Below are 26,994 nucleotides of genomic sequence, written 5' to 3' on the forward strand. Positions count from 1 at the left end.
GCACCCGAATGTAGACAAAAAGCGCAGAAACAAACTCAGTATTACGTGAAAGCGAGACGTTTATTATGGCTGATGGAGAAATACAAGGAGAACCGAGAAAACAACTACAACAAAAACTGGAAAAACTCAACATGAAAAACTCTAAATGTGAAACTTGGCATACATAGATACCTGGAACATGGAGACTTGACGCACAAGACAACAGACGACGTGACACTGAACAGAGGAAGACAGAGGACCTAAATGCAGCAGGTCCAGTTAGCATCAGCTGAAGGTCGTCAGGTCCTGCACAGATCACCTGAGGCTGAGAAGAGTCCCACAGGTCTGGAAAACCTCCTGTGTGCTACCAGTGCCAAGGACTCCACATCCCAATGACCTCAACAGCTACAGGCCGGTGGCTCTGACATCCCACCCGATCAAGACCCTGGACACCGGTCCTGGTTCAGCCCCTGGTGAGCTCATCACTGGAACCACTTCACCTGGAGACCGCTGGGAGCACTGTGTTCATGTTCTTTGATTTCTCCAGTGCCTTCAACACCATTCTTCCCACAGTCCTGAAGGACAAGCTGGAGACTCAGGAGTGGACCGTCACCTCACTACATGGATCCTAGACTACCTCACTGACCGACTACGGTATGTGAGGACTCAGGGCTGTGTGTCGGACAGTACGGGGGCCCCACAGGGAACGCTTCTGGCTCCGTTCCTCTTCACCATCTACACTGCAGACTTCTCCCACAACTCCACCCAGTGCTTCCTGCAGAAATTATTTGACGTCTCTATAATAGTCGGCCTTATCACTGATGGGGACGACAAAGAGTACCAAGAACTGACCCATGGTTTTGTGGACTGGTGCCGGCAGAACTACCTCCAGATAAACACCAGTAAAACCACAGAGCTGGTGGTAGACCTCCACAGGCACAAACATCCTCCACCGCCACCACCGAACATCCAAGGTATGGATCTTATCTTATCTTATCTTATCTTATCTTATCTTATCTTATCTTATCTTATCTTATCTTATCTTACACAGAAGAGTAATGAGGGAAGTGGAAACACCTGGAAACACAGCTGACACAAATGAACATGATGCCACAGGGGAAGCAAAACTAAACACACTGAACATGGAAACACAAGACTGATTGACAACTGGACGTGGGAAACACAGACATGAAGCATAAAGCACACTGGGAAGATTGAATGATACACAAGGAGAGGAACATGGAAACAGATAAGGGGAATGAAGATATAACTAAAAATCATGCAGGAGGACAAGACAGGCTTTCACAGGAAACAGAAAACAACACACACAGGGGAGCATGGATGAAATTGTATCTAAACAAACCTAACTAAGACACACTAATAACAACACACGAACTTACCATTACTCTGATACATCATAAGAAATCAAATATACAAAATAAACTTGCTGCGTCACAGACTGAGCGCCCTGACAACAGAGCTCGGTACACTCAGTACTGTACGTGAATGTGATGTCTCATAGTGTGAGAAAACAAACCAGACAGCAACCAAAACCCAGAAGGCAGACACGCCCAACAACTGAGCTTTCAGTAGAGACGCGTCGAGCCTTGACGCTGCCAGTGATGCTGATCTTGAACAAAGCACGATTCCTCTGCAGGGCCTGCAAGAAGCAGCTGCCAAACCAACACGTAGCCCCCCAGGCAGGGTGGACGGGGTCATCACACTAGAACAATACCATTGTAGTGCTGATGGAGGCTGTGAAGGAGATTTATGAATTTATCCAACTGCCTGCACCACAGAGCATGAAAGTCAGACTGCAGCAGATCAACACAAAGTGCTGCAGAGCTTCCTGCAGCTTCTCCTGTGGTCAGTGTGGCTCCTTTCAGTTTGTGGGTGAGATTGTGACTTCAGCCTCGACTGGCTAGTGAAGAGTAGACGACGGCATTATCGACTTCCTCCACGTGCCTGTGAAAACCAAGAGAAAACTCCACATGAGCGCCATAAAAACATCTGGGGTTAGAGTGAGCGCCCACATCTGGCTCCCAACAGGGCTGAGCCCCCCGCACCACAGTTACACCACTGTAATGTTTGCAGACGATACCACGGTGGGGGGACTCATTTCTTGGGGGGGGTGAGTCAGTCTACTGCGTTCTTTTATTCTTCTTTTGCAGATTTGTGTCTCTATTTTGTTGTTCAATGCTTTGTTGCTACAATGACAATAAAGATTCTGATTGTGATGATTGGAAAATTCCATATGTGAAAAAATAAAGAGCCACGAAGTCCAAGAGTTAGAATTAACTGCTGTTTGTAGCTACTGTTAGCTGTTAGCTGTGTTTTATGTTTGTAGGGTAAACGAACAAGTAAAAACAAGTAACAAGTAATAATGATGTTTGTAACTTTTATTCATTTTAATTTAGTTCCTCTGATTTTCTTCTTACGTGTCTGTTTCTCACCTGAAAATCTAAAACACTACAAGCATCAAGCAAAGTCTTTCCATCCTCACAGCTGAACAGCTGTCGGTCCTACCTGCTCCTCTCATGGCTGTGTCTGAACTGCACCGAGGCGTAGCTGACGTCCTCCACAGCTCGGCTGGTTTCCTGTCGGTGACTTTCTTCTTGGATGCTGCTGTAGATGTCATGAGGATGCTGAAAACAGCCAGAAATACAGACGCGTGTAAAGCCATCACTGCCGAGCTCCCCGGCCCGATCCCTAACCGTATGAACCAATATCTTACGATCAACTATTATTATGTTTTTGACCATTAATTGCAAAGACTTTGGAGAACCATTAAAGGAAAACAACGTTTAGGATTACAGTCACTGAGAACCATTTAGATTTCACGTAGTCGTAGACAGATCATAATCTCCCCTCTGTGCTCATTTAAGATGAAATATTCTACGAGAGTCCGAAATTATCTTTGAAATCATAACTCACCTTTGGCTCCGTCTCACCTCCATCAGCTCTCTGATGCTCTGCTGCTGCCAGCTTCCTGTAACAATATGACTGTCATGTCAACAGGAACCAGAAGATCTATCAAAAATCATGAATGTAGAAAATCAGGGGCAAAGAGAAATTGCATTATCATGCAAAAAAAACCAAAACATTTATGTGTTTTGTTGTTTCTGTGTGTCTGCAGCTGATTTCCCACAAACTCAGGCAGCTTCCACGGTTGTCCTTTCACACAAACACAGCAGGAGCTTATCTGCTTTGTGTACACCAGTGGAAATAGTGTGAATTAGGAGAAGTAGCTGCTCGGACGGAGTGAGCAGGAGGCCGTGCTGAACCAGAGTTTTTACCACATTTCTCACATGTAACTCACAGAAAACATAAACTGACCTTGACTTGCTGCCTCGACATTATTTTGTCTTATTGTATCACAATTATGTGCCAGAGACCAGCTTCGCTTCCCCTTCTCCTCCGTTGTGGTCATCAGCACATAACAATAATTTAATGTAATTCTTTCTTGGATACTTGTTTCTCTTTTGACTGTTACGCACAACAGATTCTTTCATTATGCAAAAGTTTAATAATGAACAGACTTAATTCATCTTCTCAGATCGAGCTTTAGAACATTTTGAACCCAAAATATGTTTTCTGCACTGTGGTGAAAGTTTATGCACCGATTTGTATGATTTCTGTGTAAAAGTGTGCTTTAAACATCTTTAATTTTATACATTACTATCATAATCCTAGAGCAGCTCAGAGCTGCAATGCTTGTGTAAAAATAAACGCAGAGTTGACAGTTCTCGCTGCTGCTTCTCGCACTTACATTTGGGGAAATGACTTATATAAAAATGCAGGCAAGTATTCATCAATACTTCGTGTTTATAGTTCTGATATGTTTCCGCTCATGTTCAAAACTTTCTGCACACAAAACATGTCACACACGTCTGTGTTTCCTGTGACTTTTTGGGATCATTATCATTAAAATAACACTCATAAAATAAAACAAAAAATATAATTTACAGTGTGTGTGTGTGTGTGTGTGTGTGTGTGTGTGTCCTTTAAGATTCTTTACACATTAAAAACCACCAAAATGTTAAAAATTTTAAATGTAGAAGAAACATAAAGTGTGATTTGTACCTTCTGATGATGAAGATGAAGAGTATGAATGCGATGACAGCCAGCAGGACACCCGACACCACGCCGACTATCAGAGGCAGGTTACCATCAACTGTAAAAATCAGAAATAATTCATAAAGAAATTTACAAATAAAGAAACAGACTAGACAAAAATCCCCTTGTTCTCCAAAAAACTGTAAACTTTTATTTATTTTTGCATCATTTATGGTTACGTTGTTTGTGGTTTTCCATATAATTTATCATGAAGATATCTAGAAATCCTCACACACCAGTCTGGTTTCCCTTCATCGGCTTACTGTGGAAATTCAAATGTTTTTAAATATTTTAATTGCATTTAAATCCCTGCAAAGCCCGACTCCTCCCCACATAACAGACCTGCTGAGACCTTATTCCAGCCTCGTGGCCTCTCTGCGTTTTAACTGTTCAATACTCTGCGTTTAAATCCAGAGGTGACCAGGCTTGCAGCTGTGGCGCCTCTGAAACAGTCTTCATCAGAACGGCTGAATTAGTGGTTTGTTTTAAACAGCAGCTGAAGCTCATTTTTAGAGGCTCACTTCTCCTTTATCTTTCACACTCTGGCTACTTTACACCGAATATCCATGAACGAATAGAAGTATGCTTGAATCTCTCTGTTCTATAAAGTGCTCTACTGACTGACATCAGCCCCCTCTGCTGTGTATTAGAGAAACGCCTGCAGTGTATTTACAGTTTGTGTAATATCTGAAAAAGATACCAGGCTGTCGTTCCTCCGCCTCCACCTGCAGGCTGTACGGCTCAGAGAGAGTCTCCATGATGCTCTTCAGAGCACAGGTGTAGTTCCCAGAATCCTCTGCAGTCACATTGTCGAGCTCAAGAGAGGAGCCAGTGTCTGAGAGGGCGTGGCCATCTTTGAACCAGGTGACCTCCAGTTGGTGGAAAGTGCAGTCTGAAGTGCAGAGCAGTGTGACGGTTTCACCTCTGCTCACCTTTTTATCATCACTGGAGCTGATTATTCTCATTTTAGACCCATCTAAAATCAAAGTGATCATTAGTTTCATTGAACGCTCATTTATGTTTTTTTTATTAATGTCAGGATATTTTTCTCTCACCAACAACTCTGACAGTCACTCCTGTCTTGTTAGTAAAATGTCCTTTAACATGATCAGCTTCCATCCTGAAGCGAAAGCTTGCGTTGTCTCCCTGCTGAACATCTCTGATCTGTAAAGTGCAGTTTATCTTTTTGTCTCCCAGATATTGATAACGAGGATCGATGTTTGCTGAGTTACTGTCATACACAGATGGAGTGCTGTCCTGACAGATCACATGGTTCTTACACCAGCGGACTCTGACGATCTTTAGAGGAACTTCTCTCTGACCATCACTGAAAGACTTCAGAGGTGTGAAGGTGCAGGGGAGGGTGACAGTGGACCCTCTGACAGCACAGGTAGACGTGAAAGGATAGACCACAGTTTGACCCACAGCACCTGGAAACAGATGGTATAGAAGTAATTATATGTATATGTTCACAGGCGTGAGTTTCTCAAAATGGGCTCATTGAGTGCAGCACGGATAAGATCTTGGAGAGGCTACGGCTGCTGTGAACACTCAGAATAAGATCTCTGACTGCAGACTGGAAACATCTCGGAAGGGCTCGCTCGGAATAACATCTCTGGGCGCAAATTGGATGACATCTCGGGGAGGCACACTGCCGTGAGTTCTCAGAATCGGCTCTTTGAGCACAAGAAATGACAACATCACAGAACGCAAGTATGGCGAAGCTCGCGGCTCTCCGACGGGAGATTGAGAGACCGGTGTTGGACTGTAGAACTGCTTTGAAATTCATATGAGCTGTTCGCATTAAAGTAAAAAATACCATCACTTCATGCGGAGACCCTCTCGGCACCAGCTGCAAGGCTGGAGCTGAACAAAACACCCTGATGACGACTGTGTTTAGTCTGTTCCTTCCCATTCCATGCAAGGCCACCTGGGTTGGCTGGAAGACTGTTTACTTAGCCTGGCAGGGCGAAGGACACTGTCTCAGCTGAACTATGGACACGCACACACATACATATACTGATACTGATAAGCACTCACTGACGCATCACCCTCCCTATCCCGGATCCAACGCCACCTCTAACGCTTACCTCCCCCATGATGTGGACATCGGGTCAGCTGGAGGCGCAGTCGAAGATTGTAGCGGTCCCAGATCAGATGTACACACTGGAACTCTTCCCCATGTTGCTGTCTGTGTTTATTGTGCTATGGTGTGTTGATATCTGTGCATTCCTGTATTATCCTTCTGTGTTAGACATTTTGATGTTTTTTTCCTGCTACCTGGCCTGACCTGTCTCCCCAATGTGATGTTTCTGTATTGTATGTACGGTCGGCAAGGTCTGTCATCTCGGTTGTGGGCAAAAGACCTGCAACTGACAAATAAAGGCTATCTCATCATCTCGTCACTATAACTACTGATGCAATAACACATGCTGAAGCCCACCGTAACATCCTGCAAGTGTTCCAAGGAACACAACACGTATTAAACATGCAAACCATCATTTCACTAGCTGGGCCCACGTCCTCGTTTTAGGTTTGACAGTGTTTGAGTAGGTAAAGGTGATGCTTGGACATGAATTGAGCTGCGGTTTGGGGAAGGCCTCCAAGGATGGAGTGGGGCACGTAAACGAGAATGAACAGCTTGCAGAAACCTATATAGATGACAACAGGAAGGAGCGTGTTTAGAGGCGTGGTCCTGCTCCTGAAATTCTGATACATAATCTCCAACGAATAAAGCTCACGTGTGCTTTGCATGGTTCACTGTTAAGGTAGCGGGCCACTGATAGCGCCATCTAGTGGTCGCTATGACACTGAAAGGCCTACATGAGGACATCAGGCCATGTAGTTTATCGAGTATGGAGGGCGCTGAGCTAGAAGGATGTTCAAACCATGGACTTATTATTGTATAGCAACAAAAAACATGTATAAGAAATAAAGTGTTTTTCTCTCTGTCTATCGATTTCCTCACACACCAGTGTTTGTTCTCCCTCACATCTCCGGCCTGACATACGAGCAGATGAGTTGAGGATGTACAGCCTGTGAAATGAAATTATACGTCTATCTGTACTTATATTGCAAAATTAAATATTGAAGCAGTTACTCAGCTACATTTACCTGAAAGCTTTAATCATTCGTGTGTTACATTAGGATTGTGCCACGAAGAGTTTATGATATTGTGTAATATTGTGTTAAAGTAAACTTTCTTCAACCTCTTTTGACTGAGATTCATTTATAGATATTACTTTAAAAATGTACTTTTGTTACTTTATTATTAGTACATATCTCCAGTGTGACTGAATGTAAACATTTCTGCGAGTTTTCTGAATTCCTGCAGAGTGAAGTAAGACTCACTGACAGCTGCCACACACACCACACAACACTTATTAGGCTCAGGCAGCAGTTACTTTGTCACAGTAAGTTTAAACTGTTTTTTGTTTTTTTTTCATTAATGAATGAAATGTTAAAAAAAGCAAATATGTTTCATAGCAGTGCAGCCAGGGTCATCATTTCAGCAAAAAGAGAAAAACAATGAGGTCATAAATTCTTTTACACTAATGAATCTGCTCAGACGCCCTTCTGCTTTCTTCTTTCCTGTTCCTGTGACAGTGTCGGCTTTCTCTGGAGGTTAAAAACTAATAAAAGCATCACTTCAGTCTCACCTGTCAGGAGGAACATGAAGCTCCACAGAGTCTTTTCAGTGCAAACTGCCATTCTCAGTCCTCTGCTGACGTCCTTCAGTTTAACCTTCTGCTGCTTCTGCTGGAGCGAGAGAGAGAGCGATGGCTAACAAGCAATTGTCTGGTGGTGTTTGTGACTGTCTGTCCCAATGTCACTTTCAAACTTCCTTTTATTTCAGCAACTCTTTTCTCTTTGACTCTGTTTCGTAAAGTTGCTAACTCCCTCTTTTAAAGTAACTTCCTTTCTTACAAAACGCTGTCACTGTTTTTAACGTAATTTCTAAAAACAGTGACAGTGTGAAGAAACTCCCATCATGCAGCAGTAAGAGGTGTTTCTTTCCACTGTTGAACCTGTGGTGGTGGTTGGAGAAACATCAGTGACCAGGTTATGTTGGCGTCGCCCCCACTGATGGACACACTTTGTCCTAGTTTGTGTGGCCTTACGAACCCAACAGTGAGATCTTAAGAGATCCAGCCTGCGGCTCTTCAATGGGGTGTCACAGGGTCCCCAGAAAAAAACATTGTAAATGTAAAATAATAAAATAAATATTCTTCTGTAGCAATAACAAAGTATAACATAAATTATTCTGTAGCAATTACACAAGAATATCCAGTAATGTCCCTGCCTACAATTAAACACATTCACTTACCGAAAATCATCTGCTGTGGCAAACGGCTGCAAGCCTTTGACCACAAACTGCTCGTCACTGCTCGGTGACATTCGTCTATCCCGGCCTGAAAGGAGACGCTACCGGTAGACTGCAGCGAGAACTGCCAGCATCTGAGCCAGACTCTGTCTCATCATGGTCACTAAATGCACAGTAATGGCAGGTTTGTAATAAGGCAGATCGCGCTAACATAATATGTTAGTTGATTATTTACCTGCCGCATTAACGGGAGAGGACGTGCAAACGTTACCGCTGCTGCTGGGTTGAGATTCACGAGTCCAGAATTAAAAACACGACATTCATTTAAGGTCATCGCGTGTTTGTGAGCAAATGCTTTTGATATTCGTAGTGTTTCCTCCCTTAAATGAAATATCTACTTTGCAAGTATTGCAAGTTTCCCTGTTGTCATCCGTTCTCGTAAAGTGTAATCAAACTTTTTAGTGTTTGAGCCGCTTAGGCGCCGTGTTTCCTGTTAGGTAAATGACGCTCCGCAACGTGGTGACGTCATTCGGGGCGACTGGAATCGATAAGGGAATCGTTTGCAAAAATGGCAAACAACTCCAAGGAATTGAAACAGTGGGAACCGGTTCTCAACAAGAACCGGTTTTCGATACCCATCCCTACTGATAACATCCTACAATGAGTTGAAACATTAACTTGTTATTTATTCCTGCTTAAAACAGGTTATTAATGGTTACAAAATCTTATTTGGTTTTCGTATGTACCTGTTTTCAGTGATATCAACTTTAATAGTTGTTAATAGTTAACACTATGTATTAACAGACCTCTCTGCATTAAATCATCCCTGTTATTAATCTCTGTCTCTCTTCCACAGCATGTCTTTATCCTGTCTTCCTTCTTTCACCCCAACCAATCACAGCAGATGGCCCCGCCCCTCCCTGAGCCTGGCTCTGCCGGAGGTTTCTTCCTGTTAAAAGGGAGTTTTTCCTTCCCACTGTCGCCAAAGTGCTCATAGGGTTTCTCCATTTCCTCTGTGGAATATTTACCTTACAGTATACAACACCTTGACACAACTGTTATTGTGATTTGGTGCTGTATAAATAAAACTTAGTTGAATTGAATTCCTGCTACTTCTGGTTTCTACTGGTTTTGCTACTCGATACTGTGCTCTTGAAGCAGATATGTTTAAGGGCCCTGTTAAAGGTAAAAATAGTGACACTAATGCTGAGTGTTGACCAGAGACGATGTAAGAGAGAGACATTAAAAACTCGTGAGCTGAAATCTACTGAAGAATTCTGAAACATAAGCAAAACATCCAGTGGAAGAAATAAAAACTCAGAAAACTTTGAGCCTTGTTGTTTATGTGCTGACCACTGAAATAAAGGTTTACATAGATAACACTGTCATGATGGTGAGGTTTGATTTTAGAAGGACTTGACTTGGACTTCTGATTCAATTCAGTTTAATTTATATACATCACCAATAAACAGCAATAACCATTCAAGGCACCCTGTACTCTAACGCTAACGCCAGCACATGCTCGACGAATATGTAAGCTCACATTTTTGGCTCCACTCCTAATTTTACAGCTTATTAAGAGACTTCCTGTACAGGTACATGGTTCCCTGGAGGAATTCCTCCCTTTTCTCATCCTTGCTTTTATCATTATAAACATCCATCATGTATCTGTGCATCTCTTTGGTATCGACAGGGCTCCACAGGCCCTCCTCCACCATCAGCTGCAGTTCATGCTCCATAGATGTTTTGTATTTGTTTCCAGACTCGGACTTTGGGTCCACTCTGGACATGCAGACGTAGCCCCCTGAAGGAGAAAAAAAACAACAAAACCACAACAATTTATGACCTTTTTCGTTTTTTTGAAAAACAGAAAGTTTGCTCAGGTTTGCTGGACACTGTAGGATGTGCTCCAACGTCAGGAGAGCATGAGTCCTCTGCCACATGCTGTCACATATCGTGTGTTTTTATTCATCTGAGGTCCCATTTACTGTCATTTGAAGACCCAACAACAACCAGATTATTTTTATATATATATACCAGCACGCCCCTGCGGGCGGTTTATCCTTCAAGCTCGGGTCCTCTACCAGAGGCCTGGGAGCATGAGGGTCCTGCGCAGTATCTTAGCTGTTCCCAGGACCCAGTAAGGGTCCTAAGGCTATGCTAAGCAAGCCTACTGCAGACATGAGTGAGACAGATAAATATGAAGGCATGCCGGCTCGGACGTTGCCCGGATCAACAAGGTCCGCGTCAGGTGTTGAAGAACCAGGGCACCCTGACGAAAAGTGGGCGTTGTTGGAATGCTACTACGCAAGTAACCCCGGCGGAAGGGGCTACATGAATAGGATGAGGGACCTATGGATTCTTCGATACCCAACATCCACAATGACGGCGAAACAACTAGTAGCTCAGTGTTCCAACATTCGAAAGAAGGGACTGCTCTCGCAGCTAGAGATTGACGAGGTACAACACAAATGCTACGGCAAGGAGGAGTCAGGACGCCAGGTCAGGGGGGAGATATCATCACCCCCACCCGAGATTGGGTACATAGCCCCAAGTGCGATAGGAGAAGGATCGTTGAGTGCGAGAGGAACTGACCTGAAAAATAGGATCATGGCCAAGCTTGAAACCTGGATCCCCCGTAGCCGGTTACCAAGATTACGTGAAGTACCCTCAGAAGGTCTGCTAGATGATGTTAATGCAGCACTACAGACAATACCTACAACCACGATTACCGACACTAACAAGCTGATCTACAATACGGCAGCAGTGATCAGTGAGATGCTTGGCTATAAGTTGAACAGCCACAAGGGGCAGTACCCTCCATGGAGAAGGAGGCTAGAGGGCAAGATCAAAGTAGCACGGAGGGAGGTTAGCCAACTAACGGAGTTGCAGAAAGGTGCGACAAAGAAGGTGCATAAGAAATACAGCAAGCTGTCCATAGCTGAGGCCTTGGAAACTGCCAAGCAAAGACTCACAGCCTTGGCCAGCCGCTTGAGGAGGTACACCAGAGAGATAGAAGGCAGGAGAATAAACCAGCTGTTCGCCACAGAACCAGCAAAGGTGTACTCTCAGTGGCAAGGGAACAATAATAATAAGAGAACAGCACCACCAAGGCCGGAGATGGAGCATACTGGAAGAGCATATGGGAGAAGGACGCAACCCATAACGGCAATGCTCAGTGGCTAGTGGATCTGAGGGCAGACCACAGCGACCTCCCTGAACAGGGTCCAGTAACCACAGTGGCAGATATCCAAGAAAGGGTCTCCAGTATGAACAGTTGGACAGCACCAGGGCCCGACATGGTTCACGCCTATTGGCTAAAGAAGCTGACTGCACTCCACGAGCGTCTGGCAGCACAAATGAACCAGCTGCTAGTTAACGAGAGACACCCGGAATGGCTAACCGAAGGTCGAACGGTCCTGATCCCCAAGGACCCCAAGAAGGGACCGGTCCCCTCCAACTACCGACCAATAACCTGCCTCAGTACTACATGGAAGCTCCTGTCAGGCATCATATCGGCTAACAGGCACATGGGTCAATACATGAGCGGGACACAGAAAGGAATTGGCAAGAATACCAGAGGCGCAAAACACCAGCTACTGGTAGACAGAACAGTCAGCCGAGACTGCAAGACCAGACTGACCAACCTGTGCACTGCCTGGATTGATTACAAGAAGGCCTATGACTCAATGCCCCACAGCTGGATACTGGAATGCCTAGAATTGTACAAGATCAATGGGACCCTAAGAGCCTTCATCAGGAACTCAATGGGGATGTGGCGTACAACACTAGAGGCCAACTCCAAGCCCATAGCACAAGTTACCATCAAGTGCGGGATCTACCAAGGAGATGCTCTGTCCCCACTGCTGTTCTGCATAGGCCTGAACCCCCTCAGTGAGATCATTAACAAGACTGGCTACGGATACCGACTATGGAACGGAGCAGTTGTCAGCCACCTCCTGTACATGGATGACATCAAGCTGTATGCCAAGAGTGAACGAGACATCGATTCACTGATCCACACCACCAGGCTATACAGCAATGACATTGGAATGTCGTTCGGACTGGAGAAGTGTAGTCGGATGGTAACAAAGAGAGGGAAGGTAGTCAGAACTGAGGGGATTGAACTACCAGAAGGCAACATTGCAGACATAGAGGACAGTTACAAGTACCTGGGGATCCCGCAGGCGAATGGGAACCATGAAGAGGCCGCTAGAAAAGCTGCAACCACCAAGTACCTGCAGAGGGTCAGGCAAGTCCTGAGGAGTCAGCTGAATGGTAAGAACAAGATCCGGGCCATCAACACGTACGCCCTGCCCGTGATCAGGTACCCTGCTGGGGTAATAGGCTGGCCAAAGGAGGAGATAGAAGCCACTGACATAAAGACAAGAAAGCTCCTTACCATGCATGGAGGGTTTCACCCCAAGTCCAGCACCCTGAGGCTGTACGCTAAGCGGAAGGAAGGGGGCCGGGGACTGGTGAGTGTCAGCACCACAGTCCAGGATGAGACAAGGAACATCCAAGAATACATTGGGAAGATGGCTCCAACTGACCGAGTGCTCAGTGAATACCTCAGGCAGCAGAAACCCAAGAAAGAGGAGGGAGACGAGGAACCATCATGGAAGGACAGGCCCCTGCACGGTATGTACCACCGGCAGATAGAGGAGGTGGCTGATATCCAGAAATCCTACCAGTGGCTGGACAAAGCTGGACTGAAAGACAGCACAGAGGCACTAATCATGGCAGCACAAGAACAAGCTCTGAGCACAAGATCCATAGAGGCTGGGGTCTATCACACCAGGCAAGACCCCAGGTGCAGGCTGTGTAAAGATGCCCCAGAGACAATCCAGCACATAACAGCAGGGTGCAAGATGCTAGCAGGCAAGGCATACATGGAACGCCATAACCAAGTGGCCGGCATAGTGTACAGGAACATCTGTGCCGAGTATAACCTGGAAGTCCCGAGGTCAAAATGGGAGATGCCCCCAAGGGTGGTGGAGAATGACCGAGCTAAGATCCTGTGGGACTTCCAGATACAGATGGACAAAATGGTGGTGGCTAACCAACCGGACATAGTGGTGGTAGACAAACAGAAGAAGACGGCCGTAGTGATCGATGTAGCGGTTCCGAATGACAGCAATATCAGGAAGAAGGAACACGAGAAGCTGGAGAAATACCAAGGGCTCAGAGAAGAGCTCGAGAGGATGTGGAGGGTGAAGGTGACGGTGGTCCCCGTGGTAATTGGAGCACTAGGTGCGGTGACTCCCAAGCTAGGCGAGTGGCTCCAGCAGATCCCGGGAATAACATCGGAGATCTCTGTCCAGAAGAGCGAAGTCCTGGGAACAGCTAAGATACTGCGCAGGACCCTCAAGCTCCCAGGCCTCTGGTAGAGGACCCGAGCTTGAAGGATAAACTGCCCGCAGCGGCGTGCTGGGTGTTGGTTTTTTTTGTTTTGTTATTTATATATATCCTTAGCAGGTGTGTGGTGGTCTGTCTAAAAATCTCCAAAGGTTTATTCTGTTCATCTGGACGTAGCGTTTTGTGGGAGAAACGTTTCGTCACTCATCCAATTGACTTCTTCAGTCTCAGCTGACTGCAGGTTTCCAACCTTATAAACAGTACATTTGCATAATGACTGAAACCAGCCCACTGAAGGAACAATGGCCTGGGAGGTCAGTTCCTTCATTATGATTATGCAAATTCTCATGACCATTGATCAGCAACGCATACAGATCAGTACTTAAAGGTCTGACTCTCATCATCCACTGGAGGATAAACTGGGTTTCATCAGTGAGTAAATGTGGTTATCCCGGCTGGATGTTTGTCAAAGTTGGGAAGGCGCCAAAAGAAAGCTCCAACTGATCCAGGAGAGAAGGACAACCGCTGCCTGAGCGAAAACCTGTAGTGATTCCATATGTGTCAGGAGTATCGGAGCAGCTGAGATGCATTTTTTCTAAACACCGGGTCTCTGTGGCTTTCAATCCCCAAAACACGCTGCGCCAAAAACTGGTCCACCCCAAGGATCGGGTCCCCCGACACAAACAGAGTAACATAGTGTACGCTGTTAAGTGCAGGAGGATTGCCAGGATTTATACATCGGGGAAACCAAACAACCTCTGGCAAAGCGGATGGCACAACACAGAAGAGCCACCTCGTCAGGCCAGGACTCTGCAGTCTATTTACACCCACAGGCCAGTGGACACTCTTTCAATGATGAGGATGTAACATCCTGGACAGTGAGGAACGCTGGTTTGAGGGCGGAGTCAAGGAGGCCAGTTATGTGAAAAGGGAAAGACCATCTCTGAATCGAGGAGGGGGTCTAAGGGTACATCTGTCCCCATCTTACAATGCTGTGATTGCAGCCATTCCCCAACTCTCTGTGAATGGGACTCATGGCCTTTGATCAGTGGTTGTTGATCAATGGTCATGACAATTTGCATAATTAAGATTAAGGAACTGACCTCCCAGCCCATTGTTCCTTCAGTGGGCTGGTTTCAGTCATTATGCAAATGTGCTGTTTATAAGGTTGGAAACCTGCAGTCAGCTGAGACTGAAGAAGTCAATTGGATGAGCGACAAAACGTTTCTCCCACTGAAAACGTCCGGATGAACAGAATCCACTTTTGGAGATTTACTTACCTGAATGCATGCATCAAGACGTCTTCTAAAAATCACATCACAGCATTGATTATGTTATTATTGAAAGCTAAAGAAGACTCTGAGTTCATCACATCAGATAAATGGTTTTAGATTAAATGGAAAAAAAAAATCTCACTCAGATTAACATCAGTTTGTTTGTTTGAAAGTTGGTTGGTTACCTGGTTTAGTAGCTTTGCAGAGCTCCCTGATAACGCTGACCGGCACGTAATCATCACGTAAAGCACCAGTAATGATCACCACATCAAACCCACCTGAAACCAGAAGCAGACCAGGAGGGAGAGGAGTTAGTAAAATGAGTTATTTAGAGTTATTAGTTAGAGAGAAGTTAGTTACAGAGGAGTTAGAGGAGTTAGTTGTTTTGGGGTGAAAAGTTGGCATTGTCACGTTGTGGGTTTTTCTACGTTTTGGTTCCTCTTTTGTTTTGCACTTCTTTCTCGTGTAATGTTCTCGTGTTCCTTCCTCTATCGTGTCTTTGCAGTAAAGCCTCCTGTGTTCCTCTGTAAGTGTTTTTAGTTTTAATCTTCATCTCATGGATAGTTTCCTGTTTTACTCTGTGAGGTTTTTTCATGTCTTGTTTTTGCTTTTACTGTTTGTCTTCCCCCCCTCTTTCTTCTGTTTCTGATCCGTGATGCGCTGCAGTTTCAGACCATTATTGACATAAATATATTTTGAGCATCTAACTAATCGATATCCTCAATAAAAGTATTTTTTATATTTATAAAATTAAATAGGTAGCAAAAGTTTTGACTACATCAGCATTAGCACCGCCCCCTGACTGTAGCAAATGAATGATCAAATAGTTAATAGTTAAGTAATTAACTATCTTTTAAAGTAAAAAAAAAACATTTTTAAGTTATTAATGACCAATTTCATTACTTATGTATTTATTTAGTTTTTTTATTTTGGCACTTTCAGTCCCCCATATTCTATAAAACCTCAGGTGTTGTTATTCTCAATTGTGCTGTTTTACTATCAGCTGGCGGTGCTGTCTTCTTGTCTGTGGTGCTAATGTGTCTGTCGGGTTATCTGCTTTGTTAGCTCAGAGTGTGAGTGTGATGTACCAGTCTGTGCAGGCAGCGGGTCTGTTCCCAGTAAGGCCAGTTTGAGCTCCCGATAAAGGCCACTCTTAGCAGCTTGTTCCAGCATGCCCTTACTACCATCCACTCCCACAAAGTGTTTGAAGCCGAGGTCAAACATCTAAATACAGAGAAAAGACGATCAGTTCTGAGCCTGCTCCATGAACTCTGGATGTTCGTCTGAGGATGAATTTCACAGATTTTGAATAAGTGCTGAAATTTCCCACTTTCAAAAAGAATCACACGTAAGACGGTGAGTTCATGTTTGCATTTACTATTTTACAAAATTGATTTGGGATTCATTAAAATGTTATTGTTTTTCCATAATTAGATCAATCTGAACATGTCCTCACGTGTGATTCATAAAAATGCTGACCACAGTAAAACTTCCTGAATCCCATTTGTGACATCAGCATTTTAAACATCTACAGGTCTCAAATCAGCTCGGAGTGACGGCTCCTTCCAGCTATTGGAAGGTGACACCTTCCAGAGTTTTCCAGTTATTGGTTCACCAGTTTTGCAGCCAGTCCAGATCCGCAGGCCACATCGAGAACCTGAGCGTCTCCACGACTTCCACAGAAGTGATCGTTCAGAAAATCTACGGCCAGCTGTGGTGCTCTGTACTTCATTGTCTCTGAATCCTGTCAACATAAAGCAGCGGAAAAAACAAAGTATTCTTATTGGCTGTTGGGATTTAGGCTGTCCAGTGCTGTTTTTGTCACACCCACATGTTTCAGATCATCAAACAAATGTGAACATTAGACAAACCGAGTAAACTGAAAATTTTTATTGATGATTTCATTTATTAGGGGAAAAACTTCCCAAATCTCCCTGCAATAATTGTCCCATAAATAATAACTAGTTGTGCCACACTTGGCGACAAGACCTGAAGTCAAGTGTTTGTGTTATCCTGCCACGAGTCTTTCACGTGTCTGCGGAGGAGCTCTGCTTACTCTTCTTTACAGAATTATTTGAATTTCCAGTTGTTTTCCAGCATGAGGAGCCTCTTTACGGCAATGCTCTGCTTGCTTTTTTCTTGTGACCTCCTGTGACATCATAACCATCTTCATCAGTTTTCCCGCGCTGCTCTCCTCCCTGAGTGTGTCCTGTCCTGCTCTCTTTCCTGTGGGACAGATGTCGCTCTCCCTCACGTATCCTCTGAAGCGTTTACATTTGGCACTCAGAGTGTCTCCACTAAATCAGATCTGATGGTAAATGTTCGGTGTTCATCGGGTCAGCTGTGCCACACAGAGTTTAGGTTTCAACGGCTCAATCTTCTGTAATAATGAAACTCTCCTCTGGATCGATCCTCCGTCGTCGGGGCTTTGTAACGCATTTCAGAGAGAAATAAGATGCGCTTACACTTTATTATTTCGTTCAGGAGTTTCTGCCTCATGAAACGACCCGACTGCATCTTTTTATATAAACTGGCATTTTTATAAATGAATCATTAGCTGATTTGCTCCACTGCTTTCAGTCATACAGCTGCGTCTCTTTGGTGAACTCTGGCAGCAGAGAACAGAGCGCACTGCGACCTAATCTGGGCTCGATAGATGACGATGCCAGCTCTGAGCGCTCATTTTGTATTTAAAACTTTCTTAGATTAAATAATCTGCTCTTACAACTCAATGTCAAACGAATAAACTGAACATTTCATCTGGTTTATCGAAGAACAAGAACAGCAGCTCACTCCGTCAGCTCCACACCTGTGAGTTTAGGGTTAGCGGGAGAAAATCTCAGGTCCAATCTGAAAGTTTTCGGGGGTTTTTGCTTGAGGCCAGGGCGGAAACATTCTGATTATTTGAGAAGAAACAAAGAAGAAACGGTAAGAACTGGTCTTCACTGCCAGACGGAGTCCAAAGACCAGTTAAAGCGCGTTTGATATTTATTTATTGGTTCACACAGTCAGCCCAGGAGGCCTTTCTTTCTCCTCACCTGTTCGTACGTCTCAGCCCAGCTGTTGTAAAAATCCGTAGTCTGCTGCGGATCGAAGCCTTCGCAGGACTGAAACATGACCCTCATATCGTCCACAGTTCTTCTGGAGCCCGACATGATGAGGAGCTGAGCTCAGACCTGGAGAGAGTGCAGCGGACTCACTGACACGTAGAGACCCGACTAACCTGACTGTGCCCGCCGGGCAGGTATGCACCACAAGTATCTTCGACACAGACAGGCTGCGTTGGTTTTAGCTGACTGCAGGAGAAAAATAAATGTTTAAGGTAAAGTATGACGACGGTTGATAGCTGTGGGTTTTTATTAATTACAGTGATCGATAAAAACGAACGATTCTCCGAGTCTGAGGCTGCAGTCCAAGCTGTTTAAAGGGATGACATCACTCATAAAAACATAAAACCATTTATTTTCTGAACACATGCACATTCCAGGGTTTGGGCTGCTGTGACTTCACATCTGAAAGAATACGAAGCATAAATGAAATGGATTCCTGAGTCTCTCTGCCTCTCATGGTGTAATGTAAAAAAGACCAAACATGGCAGCTCCTTTAAACTCGATGAGGATAAGAGTGAGCGGCTTCTAACAGATGAACAATGAGGTGACACTGAAAACGAACTAATCATTTGTCTGTTCTTCTGATATGTGTTTCCTTCAGGTGATGATCACTAAATGATTGCTCTCTTCAGATACTTTGTTACAGTTAAACACAATCAGATTTTCTCTGACCTGACTGATCGCTCTCTTCACATCTGTCAGACATTCAGTCCCCTACAGATGTTGAAGGAAACGGTTTCCAGGGCCTACTCCGTGGATCGGCTTCCTCCGAGGCGTGGACGTCTATCAGCAGAGAATGTACCTTCACCTATCAGCAGAGAATGTCCCTTAGTCTGTAACACAGTCAAATATATTCTCAAGTAATATTCAAGCATGCCATTCAGCGTGTTAGTACGAGCTCGGGAGCAGCTTGGGAGAACAAGAAAACAGAGACTGCTTCAGGTTGTCTTCCCAAATTGACTCAACTTTATTCACAAGTACAACAGTTTATATAGAGGGTAAAATTCATGAGACAGCAGATTATCAGTTTAAACCAGTACAGACCAAGATAAGGCAGCGTCTTCCTGCCCTTGGGTGAAGAAGCATCCTTTGTGTAGTGTATCAGTTCAGCTACAATTGTGATTATCTCAGCGACATATTTTCAAGGCACAAAACGAAGAGTTCTTACATTAGTGAAATCTGAAACAAACCATTTGGCCTTCAACAGGCGTCTAAAAGATTAAGAAACTAATGTAGCTGAGGGAGTGATCTCTGTGGTATTTCAACCTTGTACCAGCCTGTGATTCTCACACATCAATTCTTGGGTCAAAGAGAAAAATAACTAAAACAAAGGGGCCTTATTGAATGACAGAGTTTTCCTGCATAATGTCACTATAAAACAATATCCAGTAAATGCTACCATGGTACTAAAATACCTAACAGTTCCCCTCTTTTATTATTTTTAAAAATAATAACTCAAATAGAAAGGAAAAATCACAAATGTAATAACATAATATAAAAAGCAAATCATAAAATGTAATAGTTCACAACCTAATGTTCAATATACACATCAGGAACATCATTGGTAACATCTGGCACATCCTCAGGATCAATTTGTGCTAATTGCAAATACATTGAAGTAGCTGTACTGGTAGCTATATGGGTTATCATTGAGCGTACACAGGGTATCATGGTTTATTGGTGGTGTCTGTGTTGCTTTCTACTGATTTTAGAGAACGTGAGGAGTGTACTAGGTGGGTGTCTTGCCAAGTGGAGCATGAGGTATTGTCAGCAAAATGTGGCTTGCAGAAATGTGAACAGGGTTGCAGTTTACAATACGAAATAGTAAATAAAAATCCTAAGGTTAATGCAGTAGATATGATTAATAACCTAAATATATAAAAAAGACAGTTCTTTAGTCGTCTCCTGGCCTGGTCCCAGGTTCGAGAGACCCCGTATAAGCGTCGTGTGATGACAATGGGCATTTCATTTTCTCCATTATCAGGATGAAACGAGTCTATCTTTATCAGGTTAGACATTGTGTGGTACTCTAGGCTTTCTGTTCCTGCTGGATGTTCGAGTACCTTGTTGTTGTTCAGGCGGGGGATCAAAGGGCTTTCTGAGTCTTGGCTCTTTCAGGCGTTGTGTGTTAATCAGTGATTGTGTGTGTGTAGGTGTATTGGATCCGGGCGCTGGCTCGCCTGAGTCGTCATCTACTTGATCCGACGCCTTAGGTGGTTTGGTGGGGCTGGTCTTAACCCTGCTGGCATGAATCCACTGAGGTTGTCCATCTGTTAGGATGCTGGTTCTCGTCACTGCAAGTACAGTCTGGGGGCTGGAACACGCAGCCTCCCCGAGTGCCCTTGGTTTTAGCGACTTTACCAACACGCATCTCCTTGTCTCCACTGGTGGAACTGTGGAGGGGAAAGGCTGAGAGAGACAAACTTTCTGATAGTTATTATTCAGTGTTTCTACCAGGTTATGAACATAGTCAGACAATGCAGTGTCTATGTCCCCTTCCAATAGCGGTGCCCCTCTGGAGGCTGACCATGGTGTTGGAAACGGTCTTCCCATGATTATTTCAAATGGAGATAATTTGGTTGCTGCGGATGGAGTCATTCTAATCTCGCAGAGGATTTGAGGAAGTAGTTTGATCCAGGTCATTCCTGTTTCTATCATTGCTTTAGTCAGGCGATTTTTTATGGTCCTATTCATTCTTTCTACAACTCCTGAACTCTGAGGATGGTATGGCACATGATATTTCCAGTCTATTGCTAGAGTTTTAGCACACTTTTGAATTACTTCTGATGTAAATGAAGGTCCTCTATCACTGTTAATTTGGTGAGGTATTCCAAATCTGGGTATTATTTCATTGCACAACTTTTGACAGACTACTTCTGCAGTTTCTTTTGATGTTGGGTAAGCTTCTACCCATTTACTAAATTGGTCCACTATTACCAGTAAGTACTTGATGCTTCCTTGTGCTGGCATGTGTGTAAAATCAATCTGTAATGTATGAAATGGGAAATCTGGTTGTGGTAAATGCTGATGTTTTGCTTTTGGTTTTCCTACATTAGTTCGTGCACATGTTAGACAGGTTGCTAATATGCGTTTTACTGCGTGTGATGTTTTCTCGATTACAAATCTTGATTTTATTGCTCCTATTACCCCTCTTTGTCCGACATGACTCACACCGTGAAAATGGCGGACAAGGATTGGCAGTAGTGAAGATGGGAGGGCAATCAAACCCTCAAGGTTTTTGTATAAGCCGTCTCTGTTATCTAAGGTACAATCATTACTTTCCCAGTAAGTGTAATCTAAGGCAGAGGCTTGCACTTGTATGAATTTTAGGTCAACATTTGTTTCTAAATAGTCTGGGAGCGTGACAAGTGGCAGCTGTAAAGGCAAAGATAATACTTCCTTTCTGGGTGGTTGCTGTGAGGCAGCAGCTGCTTTCGCGGTTACGTCTGCAAGAGCATTAGAAAACATAGCTGTTATCAGTATCTGCAAACATTTCACCCTTTGTGTTAAATGAAATACACAAGTTCATTTTTGCCATTAAATCTCTGCCTAATAAATTGACAGGCGAGTTTGGAAGAATTATGAATGGATGATATGTAATTTCGTCTGGTTTTGGGCCCCAGTGTGTCTTTAGAGAATGAGTTTTGGGGCATTGCACTAGAGTTCCGTTTATTCCCATGGTGTTGATGCACACAGAGGAAACAGGCCCACTATAGAATTTTCCAGACAGTGAACTTTTAGTGGCTCCACTGTCAACTAAAAAGGAATAAGTCTTTTCACCTATCTCTATATCTAACATGGGCAAGCTTTCTGTGTTACGGGACAATTGCAAATGCAGCATCGTGTGTAGTGCTTCACACTGTCCCTCATCATCACCTGGGCCTCCCTATTGTCGGTCCAGTCTTTCGTTATCATATGGGTGGGGATTAAAATGTGGATTATAAGGTTGCTCCCTAAGTGCAAAGGGGCCGTTTCTTTGATGTGATTCCTGTCTGCGTTGCCAGTTACCTTGTCTGTAAGAGCTCTGCCGACGCCTAGTGGCAGGAGCTGGTCCTGTGTTTTGTGGTTGAGACCTATGTGCTGCTGATTTGCATTCCCTCCTCCAGTGTCCTATTTTTCCACAGTAAAAACATACGTCTCCACTCCTATCTCTCCTTCTGAGATCTCCCTGCTGCGCTTGTTGAGGGGGCGGGGCCCCTGCATACATCATTTTCTCACTTTCCTCTGAGCCTTCAACATCAAAATTTAACATCATTCTAACATTTTTAGCCTTCGTGCTGTTGGGGAAAAGATCTGCACCGGCTTTCGTTTTGACAAGTGTGATAAAGTTCTTTATCTTCATGTCATAGAGATTATCAGTGGCAGTCAGCTTCAATAGTTGTGAACATTCTGGATGAATATTGTTTAAGAATGTTGTTATGAAAATCTGATCATTTCCACCTTCAGGCATGCATGCCTCATTAGTCCAGCAGTGCGTGAAACGTTTCATAAACACTAGAATGGATTCATCTGGCTTTTGCTTACACATGGTTACTGCATTTAAATCAATTTTATCTCTAGACATTGTGAGCAGAAATTTCTTTAGATTTTGAAAAAAGGCTGTGATTTTGTCATCGTTTATCCACAAAAACGAGGTGGTGTTGGCTGCTTGGTCATTTTTAGGGTCTAGTTCCTCTACTTCTTCAATAAGCTGAGATTCAGTCACACCTGGGATTCGTTGACATAATATATATCTATAATCAGGCCCACCCAAGTGGTGGTATCTGGTACTTCTCTGTAATGCAGAAACAAAGGCTGTAGGATTTTTTAGAGGATCGGGAAGTTCTTTAATGGTTGCTGCTAACTCTGAAATTTTAGGGGGTTGAATGCAACACATGTCCCCTATTATCATGAACGGGAGGGAGGGGCTGACGTCATTAAATTGTGATCCCTGCTTTTCTTTATAACGGGTGTTTTTGTGGGGGCCCTCTTGAGTTTTTTCCTCTTTTCTCTGCTTTAAGTAGTTCCTTATTAAATTTCTGGTGTTAGTTATTGCTTTTGGCACAGTTAAACCATTCGCTACTCTAGTGTGGCGCTGAACATGATTATCTATGACGGAAACTGCTTGCTGCAGTTCAGCTTCCGTACGTTCAGTTAAAGGGTCTTTCATGATTTCCTCACACTCTGTCATTAACTGTTTTGTTTGCTTTTTATGTTCCTGTAACTCTCTTTCTCGTTCAGTGTATTCTCGTTCCTGTCTTTGATCTAGGTTAAACCAGTCATCTTCTTCTGATTTAGGTGTCATTTCAGTGCCTTCCTCACTCTTTTGGGATTCTGCTGTTATATCAGGATATACGCGCTGATGACGTGCAGCCGCCGCAGCAGCTATTAATTCTGTTTTTTCATCATAAGGCGGCGGAGCCGTAGGTTGAACGGATGGGCATATAAGGCTAGTTTTTTCTGCAGTGGATTTACTAGAGCCTACACTGGCTTGATTTAAAGCATTTACGTCTGGCTCGGGTCCTTTTTTCCATAGTGGTAGCATGCGATTGGTCACATCACGACATTCTATCATATATTTTTTACAGGACTTTTTAATCAGCCTACTTTCCTTATCACAAATAGTATTTAACATTTCTACTGACCTGTTTTCTGGCGATAATCGTTCGGGATAGGGCTCCGGAAATACATTAGGATGCATTAAAGTTATAGTTCTTAAGTTCGAGACGAAATCAGTCACGTAAGCACTTCCGCATGTTCTGGATACGTAATCATGGAAGTCTTCATTGATTCGCGAGCGTGGGTTAAACGTAACCGGAAGTGGGAGTCGTACTGAGCCGCTATTTGTGATTTTATATTTTATTTTTTTCGGTTTTACAGTTAATTTTGAGTTTTTATCGGACCCGTCTAAGGTCTTTGAATTATTCTGACCCATGGTCAGTGATTTCCAGAGGGGTTTAGACGCTTGAAGGATTTAAGTTAGTTTTTATTTTGCTGTGGCACACCTGAGGTTACTTGATTTTTTTGCTAGCAATTTTATCTTTTTAGTGAGCAACTTCTCACTTTTTAACGAGCAACTTCTCGTTTTATGACCCCAGGCAACTTCCTGTGTCCTTTCTGCTGGTGAGCAACTTCTTAGTTTATGACAGCAGGCAACTTCCTGTGTCCTTTCTGCTTTTATTTACAAAACAACAGGCAACTTCCTGTGTTTCTATGTGGGCCACTAACGAAGGCTCCTCAGTGTATCCCACTTGTTACTATGTGGGCCACTGAAGAAGGCCTCGTCAGCGTATCCCGTTTCTATGTGGATCACTGAGAAAGGCATAACACAGTCTTATAAAATAAAAGACGAGTGCCTACCTTCGTCAGTATCCCACTTCTGACACCAAAATTGAAGGAAACGGTTTCCAGGGCCTACTCCGTGGATCGGCTTCCTCCGAGGCGTGGACGTCTATCAGCAGAGAATGTACCTTCACCTATCAGCAGAGAATGTCCCTTAGTCTGTAACACAGTCAAATATATTCTCAAGTAATATTCAAGCATGCCATTCAGCGTGTTAGTACGAGCTCGGGAGCAGCTTGGGAGAACAAGAAAACAGAGACTGCTTCAGGTTGTCTTCCCAAAGTGACTCAACTTTATTCACAAGTACAACAGTTTATATAGAGGGTAAAATTCATGAGACAGCAGATTATCAGTTTAAACCAGTACAGACCAAGATAAGGCAGCGTCTTCCTGCCCTTGGGTGAAGAAGCATCCTTTGTGTAGTGTATCAGTTCAGCTACAATTGTGATTATCTCAGCGACATATTTTCAAGGCACAAAACGAAGAGTTCTTTCATTAGTGAAATCTGAAACAAACCATTTGGCCTTCAACAGGCATCTAAAAGATTAAGAAACTAATGTAGCTGAGGGAGTGATCTCTGTGGTATTTCAACCTTGTACCAGCCTGTGATTCTCACACATCAATTCTTGGGTCAAAGAGAAAAATAACTAAAACAAAGGGGCCTTATTGAATGACAGAGTTTTCCTGCATAATGTCACTATAAAACAATATCTAGTAAATGCTCCCATGGTACTAAAATACCTAACAGATGTGAGACTGTAACTTCTCATCCTGCTTGGTTTCATTGTAATTTATGAAATAGTTACGAGTTCCAACTCTTTTTAAAACGTGGACACCGATGTTACAGACATGAATTTACTTTACTTACTTTAGTGAAGAGCAGGTTTACACAGCCTACTCGTACTTTGTTGAAGTATTTGTGCTACTTTTGACTTTTACTCTGCTAATTTGAATCCAAATGTCATACTTTGTCATTTATTTTGCTGATCTTCAAGTCACAACACATCACAATCGCCTGCCAGTTTGTTACTCATGTAAATCATCTGTGACTCACATGTTACAAGCAACTCAAGCCAAGTTCAAACCCAGCAAAACAGTTTTTGTTGGCAGGTATTTCAGAAACTGTGGATCTGCTGTAATTCTCCCACAGTCGGGCCTGTCAAAACCTGAAAAAACCTGAAGGGAAGCCAGTATAGGAGAAATATGCTCTCTTTCTACTTACAACATGTGCTCAGCTCGGGTAACTAAAGCTATGCTGTCTGGTAAGGTAAGAACAGACATGGTAATGCACATGTGTTTGACAGTTTATTTCCAGCAAAACGTTCAGAACATTTTCATGCTTTCGAGCAGGTGTGACGTTGTACAAGTACAGTGTCCCGGATTCGACAAGTGGCACAAAAACAAAGCAATGGAGGCCCAGTAGAGTGCAATCAGATGAAGAGTTTATTAAGAACACACGTGTGGGAAGAAGTACACAGCATCACATCTGCGGACTTCTTCTGCCACAAATACACAGAGAATGGTTTATATAACGTCAGCGTTAAACGCCCCTTCACGCGTTCTGATAACATATTTTGTATTTCTAAGAACATCATTTGCATTTTGTACAGACAATGAGCAATTTTGAGAGCTAAGGTCAGACACAGAAGTTCCTCTTTCTAACATCTTTTCCCAAATATGGCGATGATTTCAGGCCCTGGAGGTTCCCGTGGACTTTTCTTCCTTTTGACCCATCTTCTGTCACCTGTTACTAAGCAAACTCAAATGCCAAAGGCTACAACAAGAAGCTGAATACATTCAGGCCTTCACTCAAGCCTGTTTCTAGATTATATGTACTATATGTGTTTTGTAAGCGTGTATGCAGTTTTAACCTTCTGTTGCTCTAAGTCACCTACAATAGACTGCCCAAACAAAGCTTGAGACCTTCGATTGACTGAGCAGAATACACTTCTTTAATGAGCACAAAATGCCATGTGTATAAAATGGTCTTAGCTGTAGCTGTAATAAAAGGTTAATGTAAAGCCAGCAGGTTTTAATAAACATCTTAATGCAGTATCAATACTATAGATTATATCATTAATGATGCAGAATATATTGGAGCCATAAAATAATTACCTGTTCCTGTTGTGGAATTAAAGAAAGTTTAATCCACAGATCATGTAATGATAGTGAAGACAGCTAGAAGAACATCAGTCAATAAAATTCATCAACATGAGAATAAATCAAACCGAAACCTTGTCAGGCTACATTCAGCACAAGTGGGGACAAAGAACAAGGGGACAAGCTCTATTTTAAGATTAAGGGATGAATTCATTCAGCCTATGAACGTCAGCCAATAAGAATTAGGAAACGTTTAGACCGTGTCACAGTCTTCCTCCCCAGAGTATCCAGGAGGCTCCGTTGGACCCACTCTGTGGAAAATCTTCCCATCAGGCTGCGTCTTCCACGTCAGCTTCACCTCCTCCGTGATCCCTTCCTCGCCCAGCTTCACCTTCAGCTGAAACACAGTTTT

At 43.6% G+C, this 26,994-nt stretch overlaps 2 protein-coding genes across 5 annotated transcripts; both read right to left on the bottom strand.

The window, feature by feature from the left end:
* Positions 1-41: 41 nt before the first annotated feature.
* LOC146659978 (uncharacterized) lies at positions 42-7,848 on the bottom strand. 2 transcript variants are annotated; one of them, XR_014913843.1, is made up of 8 exons: positions 7,755-7,848; positions 5,151-5,525; positions 4,796-5,071; positions 4,063-4,153; positions 2,914-2,968; positions 2,506-2,624; positions 1,027-1,944; positions 42-996 (listed from the first exon to the last, which is right to left on the bottom strand). XR_014913843.1 is itself a non-coding variant. In XM_085423966.1 (7 exons), the coding sequence occupies exons 1-7, from the start codon at positions 7,804-7,806 to the stop codon at positions 1,887-1,889; spliced, it is 1,026 nt and encodes a 341-aa protein (XP_085280092.1). In that variant the 5' UTR covers positions 7,807-7,848; the 3' UTR covers positions 42-1,886. The 2 variants fall into 2 exon arrangements, 1 of the variants encoding a protein (XP_085280092.1); XM_085423966.1 differs by having other exon boundaries at positions 42-1,944.
* A 14-nt stretch (positions 7,849-7,862) lies between these two features.
* On the bottom strand, positions 7,863-24,111 carry LOC146659979 (methyltransferase-like protein 27). 3 transcript variants are annotated; one of them, XM_085423973.1, is made up of 7 exons: positions 23,786-24,111; positions 18,834-20,570; positions 18,090-18,347; positions 16,667-16,795; positions 16,140-16,275; positions 15,237-15,329; positions 7,863-10,223 (listed from the first exon to the last, which is right to left on the bottom strand). In XM_085423973.1, the coding sequence occupies exons 3-7, from the start codon at positions 18,204-18,206 to the stop codon at positions 9,985-9,987; spliced, it is 714 nt and encodes a 237-aa protein (XP_085280099.1). In that variant the 5' UTR covers positions 18,207-18,347; positions 18,834-20,570; positions 23,786-24,111; the 3' UTR covers positions 7,863-9,984. The 3 variants fall into 3 exon arrangements, with proteins under 3 accessions (XP_085280099.1, XP_085280098.1, XP_085280097.1); XM_085423972.1 differs by having other exon boundaries at positions 18,090-18,227; positions 18,834-21,607; positions 23,786-24,110; XM_085423971.1 differs by having other exon boundaries at positions 18,834-21,607; positions 23,786-24,110.
* Positions 24,112-26,994: the final 2,883 nt, after the last annotated feature.

This window comes from Rhamphochromis longiceps, linkage group LG11 (assembly GCF_057381845.1).
Source record: "Rhamphochromis longiceps isolate RC_006_pf linkage group LG11, R_longiceps_female_GT1.1, whole genome shotgun sequence".
NCBI classification, from domain to species: Eukaryota; Metazoa; Chordata; class Actinopteri; order Cichliformes; family Cichlidae; genus Rhamphochromis; species Rhamphochromis longiceps.